This window comes from Arvicola amphibius, chromosome X (genome assembly GCF_903992535.2).
Source record: "Arvicola amphibius chromosome X, mArvAmp1.2, whole genome shotgun sequence".
Lineage (NCBI taxonomy): Eukaryota > Metazoa > Chordata > Mammalia > Rodentia > Cricetidae > Arvicola > Arvicola amphibius.
The window spans coordinates 52,488,969-52,500,442 of NC_052065.1; the positions used below are offsets into that span (position 1 = coordinate 52,488,969).

The 11,474-nt window shown below is 42.2% G+C and overlaps 1 protein-coding gene across 1 annotated transcript; it reads left to right on the top strand.

Annotated features, from left to right (window-relative positions):
• The first annotated feature begins 6,214 nt into the window (after positions 1-6,214).
• LOC119804259 (Y-box-binding protein 1-like) lies at positions 6,215-7,195 on the top strand. Its single transcript, XM_038315733.1, has one exon. It carries the CDS (start codon positions 6,320-6,322, stop codon positions 7,193-7,195), a length of 876 nt encoding a protein of 291 aa, XP_038171661.1. The 5' UTR covers positions 6,215-6,319.
• Positions 7,196-11,474: the final 4,279 nt, after the last annotated feature.

The following is an 11,474-nucleotide window of genomic DNA, read 5'->3' on the forward strand; positions in this document are numbered from 1 at the left end:
TTGGTGAGAGAGGAGTATTGAAGTCTCCTACTATTAATGTGTGTGGTTTGATGGCTGCCTTGAGTTCTAGTAATTTTTTCTTTTACATAAGTGGGTGCTTTTATATTAGGGGCATAGATATTCAGGATTGAGACTTCATTCTGATGGATTTTTCCTGTTATGATTATAAAGTGTCCCTTTCCATCTCTTCTGATTGATTTTAGTTTGAAGTCAACTTTGTTAGAAATTAGTATGGCCACACCCACTTGTTTCTTAGGTCCATTTGCTTGATAAACCTTTTCCCAACCCTTTACTCTGAGTAGATGTCTGTCTTTGTGGTTGAGGTGTGTTTCTTGTAAACAGCAGAATGTTGGATCCTGTTTTTGTATCCAATCTCTTAGCCTGTGCCTTTTTATAGGTGAATTGAGTCCATTGATATTCAGTGATATTAATGACCAGTGGTTGTTAACTCCTGTCATTTTTTTCTAGTAGTAGAGTTTGTGTGTTACCCTTCTTTGAGTTTGCTTGTGAAAGGTCGCTAGATGTCTGAGTTATTGTGGGCATTGTTGGACTCCTTGGTTAGTGATTTTCCTTCTATTACTTTCTGCAAGGCTGGATTTGTGGCTACGGATTGTTTAAATCTGTTTTTGTCCTGGAATATCTTGTTTTCTCCATCAATGGTGAATGCAAGCTTTGCTGGGTATAGTAGTCTAGGCACTAGGTTCCCTTAGTGTCTGTAGCACATCTATCCAAGCTCTTCTGGCTTTCCTGGTTTCCATTGAGAAGTCAGGTGTAATTCTGATAGGTTTCCCTTTATATGTTACTTGACCTTTTTCCTTTGAAGCTCTTAATATCTGTTCTTTATTCAGTATGTTTTGTGTTTTCATTATTATATGGCGTGGGGATGCTTTCTTTTGATCCAGTCTATTCGGTGTTCTGTAGGCTTCTTGTACCTTCATACTAATATCCCTCTTTAAGTTGGGGAAATTTTCTTCTATAATTTTGTTGAATATATTTTCTGGGCCTTTGAGTTGTAATTCTTCTTCTTCTTCTACCCCAACTAATCTTAGGTTTGGTCTTTTCATGGTGTCCCAGATTTCCTGGATGTTTTGTGTTAAGAATTTGTTGGATTTGTTTTGTTCTTTAATCTGTGAGTTTATTTCCTCTATAGTATCTTCAGAGTCTGAGATTCTTTCTTCCATCTCTTGTATTCGGTTGGAAATACTTGTCTCTGAAGTTTCTGTTCATTTACTCAGAATTTCCATTTCCAGTCTTCCCTCAGATTGTGTTTTCCTCATTACCTCCATTTCATTTTTCAGGTCTTGTACTGTTTCCCTTACCTGTTTGATTGCTTTTTCTTGTTTTTCTTGGGTATCTTTGAGAGATTTATTTATTTCATCTACTTTTTTGTTTGTCATCTCCGTTTCTTTATGGCAGTTTTTTACCTCCTGTTTAAGGTCCTCTATTATTTTCATAAAGTACTGTTTAAGGTCGATTTCTTCTATTTCTTCTGGAGTAGGGTGTTCAATTCTTGTTGTTTCAGGATGACTGGATTCTGGTGATGTCATGTTGCCTTTCGGGATTTTGGAGTTCTTGCATTGGTGCCTGCCCATCTCTTCCTTCAAATGGAGCTAGGAGAGACTTGGTGACTTGGTCCAATCTTTGCTCTGACTGAATCTGGGTGGATCTCCTCAGTGCCAGAGCAGGAGCTATTCCTTGCAGCACAATCTGAAGGAGCCAGCTCTCCCTTGCTGGAATCCTCAGACCTGCCTTGAGGGCAGCCTTTCACCCCTCTGGGTAGGTGGCTTTGGTACAGGAGCAGGACACTTGAATATACTAGGGTAGGCTGTCCAGAAGGGACTCCACAGCACTGAATCAGGGATTCCTGGTAGGCGAGGGACGCCTCCCAGATGTGTCTTCTGTTATTAAGATCCTGTGTCTTTGTTGGCCAGGGAGTGTGGAGAGGGCCTACCTTGCTGCAGGCAGGCTATTGAAACCAAGAAACTCTGCCCGCTGGTTGCACTCCCTACACATTCCCAGCGCCCTGGAGCTGGAGATGTCATGAACCCGAAGAGGGGAGGAAGAAGGGACAGTTTTTCTGGGTGTAAGCTGGATGAGGTAGGAAGACAGAGGTAGTAGCCAGGGAGACTAGCCCCAGCCGGAAGACTAGGAAGTGTAGGGGGTCAGGGAGTGGTTGTATGTCTCCCAGGCTGCTGCCTAGGGGTCAGGAAGACATTCACCTCCCAGATGTGTCTTCTGGTACTAATATTTGGTGTCTTTGCTGGCCAGGGAGTTTGGAGAGGGCCTACCTTGCTGCAGGCAAGCTATTGAAACAAAGAAACTCCCGTCCACCAGTTGCACTCCCTACACAGTCCCAGCGCCCTGATCAGGCTGAGCTGGAGATGTTATGAACCCGAAGAGGGGAGGAAGAAGGGACGGTTTTTCTGGGTGCAAGCTGGGTGGGGTAGGAAGAGAGAGGCAGTAGCCAGGGAGACTAGCCCCAGCCTGAAGACTCCTTTCAGTTTCTTTATATGGTGGATTACGTTGGAAGATTTTCATATGTGCAGCCATTGCTGAATCTCTGAGATGAAGCCCATTTGATCATGGTGAATGATTTTTTTTGATGTTTTATAGATTCTCTTTGCAAGCACTTTATTGAGTATTTTTGCATCTATGATCATGAAGAAGATTGGTCTAGTAATACTCTTTGTGTTGAGTCTTTGTGTGGTTTGTGTATAACTGTGACTATTGCCACGGACCGCCTCTCGTGGAGACCACCGACCGTGGGAGAACAGGGGTGAAGGCTAGGAGAAATCAGGAATCGGCGAGGAAATGACAGCCACACTCAATAAGGTTGAATATGCTGCTGCAAATTTACTGAAGTTCAAGCTTCAGTTTTATAGGATCACAGAAGGAAGTTGGCAAACAAATTACATGAGAAGAATGATTACAGGCAATAATCAAAAGCTTTACATGAGAAAAATTGATTAGGGACAATTGATTGTTTCCAGTATGTCTTGTGGTTAGGGCCATGTGGGCAGAGCTCTTCTTTGAAATCCGTCTCACACCATTAACCAACTGCTTTCTCATAGCCCTAAATCATATCTGTTCTCATGGTAACCCAAAACACCATTCTTTAGGGTTATACTCCCAAGGCTTGCTCCGACGGTGAATAATTGGTTTCTTAATCTCAAAAATAGCCTGCCTTTCTCTCATATCTAAGATGCACCTGGGCTTTCTCATTCTGGCTAGCCTCTCCTATCATGAGCTCTTTTTGTTCTAGGGTATCCATAAGTTTTCCCAGAGAGAGAGCAAGAGTCCAATATGCCTCAGTAGTTTGGTTATTATTGGTAATATCCTGGAACATCTTGATCTGCTGGCAAGATAAAAGAACTACACAGAATACAGAAACAAAGAACAGGAAAGCTCAATACAGCGCCAGGACTAGCGAGGGCGAGTTTGCTGATCAGGAATCATGACTGTGGCTGATTGCCAGGGAACCGCCTGGGGCTCAGCTCCTGGGAGCGCAGACCCCAGCCCTTCAGCTTTGTTTCATTTATCTGCTACACAGGCGTGACAGCCGTGGGCGTAGCAGACTATAACCTCATAAAATGACTATGGAGATATATCTTTTGTTTTTATTTTTGAAATAATTTGAGGAGTATTGCTGTTAGCTTTCCTTTAAAAATCTGATAGACTTCTGTGCTGAAACCATCTGAACTTGGGCACTTTTTGGTTGGTAGATTTTTAAATGCTGCTTCTATTCCTTGAGGGTGATAAGTCTGTTTAAATTACTTATCTCATGTTGATTGCAAGTTGGTACGTCATTTACACAGAGAAAATTGTCTATTTTTTTCAGACTTTCCAATTTTGTGTAGTAAATTTTTAAATAATGACCTAATAATTCTTTTGATTTCCTCAGTATCTATTGTTATGACTCTGTTTTGATTTTTGATTTTGCTAACGTGGATATTCTTTGTGTCTTTTAGTGAGTACAGATAAAGATTTGTCTTTATTATTGATTTTCTCAAAGAACCAACTTTTGTTTAATTGATTCTTTACATTGCCTTCTTTGTTTCTATTCTGTTTATATCAGCTCTGACTTTGATTATTTCCTGCTGTCTACTCCTCTTGGGTGTGGCTGCTTCTTTTTGTTCTAGAACTTTCATGTGTACTATGAAGTCACTGGTATGAGAATTCTCTCAGTTCTTTATGCAGGCACTTAGTGCTATGAACTTTCCTCTTAGCCCATGTTCGCTGTGTCCCACGAATTTGGGTAAGGTGTACACACATTTCCATTGAATTCTAGGAAGTCTTTCATTTCTTTCTTCTTCATTGACTGGGTGGTAATTCAATAGAGAGCTGTTCAGTTTCTCTGAGTTTGTGGGTTTTCTATTGTTTCTGTTGTTGTTGAAACCCAACTTTAAGCCATGATGGTCTAATAGGTTACAGGGGTCCCTTCAGATTTCTTGTATCTGTTGAGACCTGCTTTGTGAGCAAGTCTGTGATCAATTTTAGAGAAGTCTCAATGAGGTGCTGAGAAGAAGGATTATACTTTTGAGTTAAGATGAAATGTTCTGAAGATATCCAGTAGGTGCATTTAATTCATAACATCTATTAGTTCCATAATTTCTCTGTTTATTTTCTGTCAGAAAGACCTGCCCATTGGTGAGAGTGGTGTGTTGAAGTTTCCCACTATTTGATGTGTGATTTTAACTTTAGTAATGTTCTTTTATAAAAGTGGGAGTCCTTCATTTGAGGCAGATGTGGTCAGAATTGGACTGTCATTCTGGTTGATTTTTCCTTTAAGCATATGAAATATCCTTCACCATCTCTTTTCATTAATTTTTCTTTGATGTCTATTTTGTGAGCTATTAGAATAGCTACACCTGCTTGCTTGCTAGGCCCATTTGATTGGAAAAGCTTTTCCCAATCCTTTATTCTGAGGTAATATCTGCTTTTCATGTTGAGGGGGGGTTTGGTATGCAGCAAAAGAAAGTGTCCTGGTGTCACATCCATTCTTTTAGTCAATGTCTTTTAATTGATGAATTCAGTACACTGATGTGGAGAGATTTTTATGACCACTGACTGTTACTTCCTGTTCTTATGTTGGTGGTAGAGGTCATGGTGGAGTGTGTGTGTTGGTGTGTGTTTGTCTATGTGTGAGTTTCTGTGTGTGTTCGTGTGTGTGTGTGTGTGTGTGTGTGTGTGTCCATATACAGCTTCTATGGATTTTGTCAGTGTGAGATTTTCTTTTACCTATGTTTATATGGGTGTCATTAACTTCCTTGTGTTGGACTTTTCCTTTAGCACCATCTGTAGGACTGGGTTTCTAGAAAGATAATTGTTTAAATTTGACTTTGTCATGAAATATTGTATTTGCTCCATCTATGAAAGTTTTACTGGGTTTATTACTCTGTGCTGGTATCGATAGGCTCTTATTATCTGAAAGAATGCTGTCCAGACCATTCTGGCTTTTAAAGTCTCTATCGAGAAATTGGTGTGATTCTTATATATATGCCTTTATATTTTACTTGGCTTTTTTCCCTTGCAGCTTTTAATATTTGTTTCTTATTCTGCAAATTTAGTGTTGGTTTATTAGGTAGAGTGGGGTCATTCTTTTCTGATCCATCCTTTTGTATTTCTGAAAACTACTTGTGTTTTTACAGTCAAATCCTACTTTTGGTCAGGATAATTTTCTATGATTCTGTACAATATATTCTCTGAGTTTTGGGGCTGGGATCCTTCTCCTCTGATACCTATTCTTAGGTTTGGTCTTTTCATGATGTGACTGATTTCCTGGATGTTTTGTGTTAGGAATTGTATAGATTTAACATTTTCTTTGACTGATGAATCCATTTCTTCTTTCTTGTCTTTACTACCTGAAATTATCTCTTCAATCTCATGTGTTCTGTTAGGGATGCTTGCATCTGTATTTCCTATTTGTTTACCCAGATGTTCCAAATGAAGAATTCCCTCAGTTTGTATTTTTCTATAGTGCTTCTATTCCAATTTTCATGTCTTGAATAGTTTCTAACCTCTGTTTGTTTTTGTAATTGAATTTCTTATCCTGTTTTAAGGGATTTGCTGATAACCTCTAATTTTGTGGTTGTCCTTTCCTTGGTTTGTTTAAGAATACCTTTCTTCTCTCTTTAAGGACCTCTATCCTCATCACAAAGTTGGTACTAAGATTATTTTCTTGAGGTCGATGGACACCGGGAATGAAGTGCTGGCCCCAGAGAGCCCTGAGAGCACCACCGAGGCTGCTGACCTAGTCACCAATACACCACTGGAGGAGACACAGCAGTCCCTGCAGACTGGAGTCAACACAACAACAGCCATGAACAGTGAGGCCAAGACCCAGCAGCCAGCTGCTGCCCCTGGCGCCATCCTCAGTGCTGCAGACACCAAGCCTGACTCTATGAGCAGCAGCACAGACAGTGACATCCCAGGCAGTCTCACATCGGCAGTGCCAGCCTTCGGGGAGAAGACGCTCATAGCAAGGAAGGTTTTGGGGACAGTGAAATGGTTCAACGTAAAGAAGGGTTATGGTTTCATCAACAGAAATGACACCAAAGAAGACATATTTGTACACAAGTCTGCCATAAAGAAATATGCCACCAAGAAGCACCTTCGCAGTGTAGGAGACGGAGAGTCTGTGGAGTTTGATATTGTTGAAGGGGAAAAGGGTGCAGAGGCTGCAAATGTTATGGGTCCTGGTGGAGTGCCTGTTCAAGGCAGTAAACGTGCTTCAGAGCATAACCAGTATAGATGCTACCCAGGTCATAGGGGTCGTCCACGCAATTCCCAGAAATATTACGGGAATACCAAGAGTGGGGAAAAGAAGGAGCAATCAGAATGCACTCATGAAGGCCAAGCTCAACAAGTCCAGCAAAGACACGTGATGGAGGGTGCTGGCCACCATGGTACAAACTGGCGAAGTGCACCAGTTAGACCGGATATGTATCGTAATTACAGAACACAGTTCCGCAGGGGCCCTCCTCGCCAAAGACAGCCCAGAGAGGACAGCAATGAACACTATGTGGAAAATCAAGGAGAGGAGAACCAAGGTCAGCAGCCACCTCAACGTCAAAATCCCTACAACATCAATCACCAACGAAGACGCCCAGAGAACCCCAAGCCACCGGGTGGGAAAGAGATATCAAAAACATCAGATCCACCAGATGAGAAGCTGTCTACCCCCAAGACTGATTAGGGTGTGGCTGAATGAAGGCCAGATTACCATCTAAACCATCACGAGGCTTCGTCATCCAACAAGAAAGGAATATAGAATACCACCAATAAGGAATGAACCTCAGGAGCTTGCTTTTGGACAGCTACCCGGATACACTAGAAATATCAGCATTAACTATGCAGCATGTTTTTGCCTAACACATGTGTTGGGGTTTTATTTGTTAAAGTTTGGTTTTTTCAATATACCTTTAATGTTCTTTGAATTATGTCACCAACCTGCCAACAACTCTCATTAAAGGTCTTAAATACTAATTCAAAAAGATCAACTTCTTGTTCTTAGGCTGTGTTGGAATATTCAGGACATGCTTTAGTGGAATGCCTGGACTCTGGTGGTAGCATGGTGCCCTGGGTGTCAGATGTAGGCTTGGCTTCTGGCGGGCTAGGAGGTTTCTAGCCTGTGTAGGGAGTTGACATAATCTATAAATGTTATAGTTTGAATATGATTGGTCAACATATTCTCATGGGGAGTGGCATTAATAGGAGGTATGGATTTGTTAGAGTGTCCAAGACATTTTTGGAGGACCTATGTCACTGTGGGGTGGGCATGACCATGTTTTAATTTAGAAGACTTTGGGCTATGTTACTTTGTGTTATGGAAGCATGGAATACTTTAAGTTCTGCTTAATGGGCCATATTAGCAGGAGAAAGGACAACAAAGGTGCTAAGTGTTATTTGAAATATTAGGTGCTCACTCAATAGATGTCAAAGGAGAAGAATTTGAGTATATTGCCTTTGATCATTCTTGCAAAATTTTGGTGAATTAAGTGGCTGCATTTTGCCCTTGTCCAAGGAATTGGCATGATGCTCTTTTGAATTAATTCCATAAACAAAAGACATCTCAAAATAGTGTAGTATAGACTTGCCATGTGGTTATTAGTGGTAACTCTAATGAAGATTTATAAAGAGAAGAAGTAAGCTGAAGCTGAGAAAATTGCAAAATGTCAATTTTGAGGAGAAAAAGAACACCAGGAAATGGAATACTGTTCCATTTTGTGTTCAGGGATAAATGGGTTAAGAAATAGAATATAACGAGTGGTAATCACAGGAACAGATCCCACCCAGCTATATTTCCAACATGTAAAAAGGAATTAAGAACAGTTTGAGCCAGGTCTGGTAAGGCACATCTCTAATTCTAGCACTGGGAAGGGTGGTGAATCTCAGTTTCAGGCCAGCCTGGTCTACAGAATAAGTTTCAGGACAGCCAAGGTTAGGCAGCAAAGGACAGAAAGCTGATGAACATGTAACTGAATGATGGGACCATGTTCTACCCAAGTAAGCAGAGGAATTTAGCAGCTTCAACAAGGTGGTACTGACTTTAGAATTTAGGCTGAAAGAAAAGGGCTATAGAATTTGGCTGCATGGCTAGAGAAAGCTGCTGACTCCAGGCATGTGTCAGGGATGTCCCTAAATAGAGTCCTAGAGACCATTGTGTGAAGCTGTGGAATTGAAGCCTGGGTTGCCTTGAGGACCCAAGGTGTTAGAGATGTCAGAGTCATGGGATACCTGCCTAGGAGAGTTACTAACAGGCAGTGGAACCAGTCTAAGAGAAATAAGTCTATTGAAGTCAGCAAAACTGAACAGAGTAGGAGATCTGAAGACTGATTTGACATCAGGCATGGAGATGCAGAGTTTGTAGTTTGCCCAGCTGGCTGTCAGTCTTTCAATATTCTAGTATGTCCTCACTATACTCCCTTCCCTACATTTTGGAATGGTAATGTCTGTCATGTGACATTACTTGTTGGAAGGATGTGATCTGTTTATTTTGAATTTGTAAGGGATTGCAATTAAGAGATTGCATGTATATATTCCACACTTTCTTCATCCATTCTTCCACTGAAGGGCATCTAGGTTGTTTCTAGGTTCTGGCTATTACAAATAATGCTGCTATAAACATAGTTGTACAAATGCTTTTGTAATATGATTGGGCATCCCTTGGGTAAATTCCCAACAGTGGGATTGCGGGGTCCTGGGGTAGGTTGATCCCAAATTTCCTGAGAAACCTCCACACTGCATTCCAAAGCGGTTGCACAAGTTGAGTGCATTTACCCATTGAGACGGTGGGACAGATCTAGCGGGAGACCACCAAGTCCAGTTGGAATGGGACTGATGGAACAGGGGACCAAACCGGACTCTCTGAATGTGGCTGACGGTGGAGGAGGACTGAGAAACCAAGGACAATGGCAATGAGCATGAACTCTACAGCATGGATGGGCTCACTGTGAGCGTTGTCAGTTTGGTTGCTCACCTTCCTGGACTTAGGAGGAGCTGGGAGGACCTTGGTCTTAACATAGTGAAGGGAACCCTGATGGCTCTTTGGCTTGGAGAGGGGTGGAGTGGGGGTATGGGTGGAAGGGAGGGGAGGGAAGGGGGAGCAGGAGGGGAGGAGATGGAAATTTTTAATAAAAAAATGAGAAAAAATAAAAAAAAGGGATTGCATGAATCTCAGAAGAAACTTTGGACTTTAAAACATTGGTGAGACTGGGATAGACTCTGGAGATTTTTCAGTTTGAACGAAAGGAATTTTTCATTATGATATTGTTAAGTTTATGGGGTCAAGCAATGGAATGTGGTAGTCTAATTGTAATTGGTCCCCATAATCTCTCAGGGAGTAGCACTATTAGGAGGTGGGGCTTTGTTGGAGTAGGCATGGCCTTTAAAGAGGAAACGTGTCAATATGGGGGTGGGTGTTGAGGTTTCCCATGCTCAGGATATGTTCCAGTGTCTCAGATGACTTCCTGTTGCCACAGGACATAGGATTCTCAACTACTCCTCTAGCACCATCTCGGCCTGCATGGTTTCAGGCTGCTTGTCACAATGATAGTGGACTGAACCTCTGAAAGTATAAGTGATCCTCTCCATTAAATGTTGTTCATTATGGAAGTTGCTGTGGTCATGGTGTCTCTACAGAGCAATAGAAACCCTAAAACACTGAGGTTCAGGATTCTGGTCTGGTCTCTGGGTATCAGAATTCTGGCCTGTCCTCTGATGGAGAGGAAGGCTTCCTCCAGAGATGTAAAGAGGAATAAGCTGATAAGGAGAAGAGGGACAATAAGTGTTAGGCTAAGCCAGAGTAGACAATGTCAGAAGCAGTCTTATTGAGGATGCTGGCCTGGCTTTTGGTAAAAGATGGGCTTCCAGTAGAGGCTTAGGCCTGGCTGTCATCATCACTAGGATCAGGGGATAAGCTGGGGTTATGTTGGTTAATTATCAGTAGGGAAATGGGGGTGGCTTACCTGATTTCCAAGAAGCTGGCTTGGGTTTTGATGAGGTGGAAACCTTCCAACACAGGAGTGGGCCTGGATATGATGACGAGGACAGGAAGTGCAATTGGAATAGGATTCTCAAGAATGGGCATGGTGGGGGCAGTCTTACCTGGGATTCAGGATGCTGGCCTGGCCTCTGGGGGAAGAGGAGATCTCTCCCAGTGTTCTGGGCCAGGATATGGTGTCATGAAGGAGATGGGCAGTTGGGGTTAAGTTGGGAAGACACCAGCAGAGTTGGGAAGATCTTACCTGGTGTTCAGGGTGCTAGCCTGGACTTTGTAAGATGGGAAATTTCCACCAGAGTTGTGGGCATGGTTTTCAGGAGCTGGTCTCGCCTCTAATAGGGTAGATGGCTTCTGCCAGAGGTACAGGCCACGATATAATCTCCTCTTTCTTTCTTCATGAATAAAGACTACTTGTCTTGTTCAGGTTTCAGTTCCGTATAATTTACCAACTTGACATCATCAGATAAACTATGAATAATTCCCAGAGAGGAACTCATTTTCTCCATTCAGGGTCTTTTGGGCAGCTTTATCTAGAGTCAGAAAATACAGTGGGGACTGAGTGTCTCACCCATCCCTGGGAAACGAACCCTCTGTCTGCCACTATGGCCACCATGGTAAAACTATCACTGCATTTGCTCATTGGGGACACATTCAAGAATTGAGCCTTGCAAGTCCATGATCAATTTCACCTACATTCATGTCTACAGGATACATTTAATTTCTTTTATCAGAATGGTGCGTGGGAACTTAGCAAACTAGGTTTTCTTTCATGATGGGGGAGGGACACAACTCATTTATTAGGCCATCTCTACTTCTGTATCTACCTACTAGGCAGTTGACTGTTGTCTTTATAACAGTCTCACCCCTCCTAGACTGCAAGCAATGGTCAGGCATCCTCATTTGGTCTTGGACCTCATCTTCTCTTTTCAGTTCCCTGTTTTCTGAGAGGTGCGGTATGTGCTCTTGGTCAAAT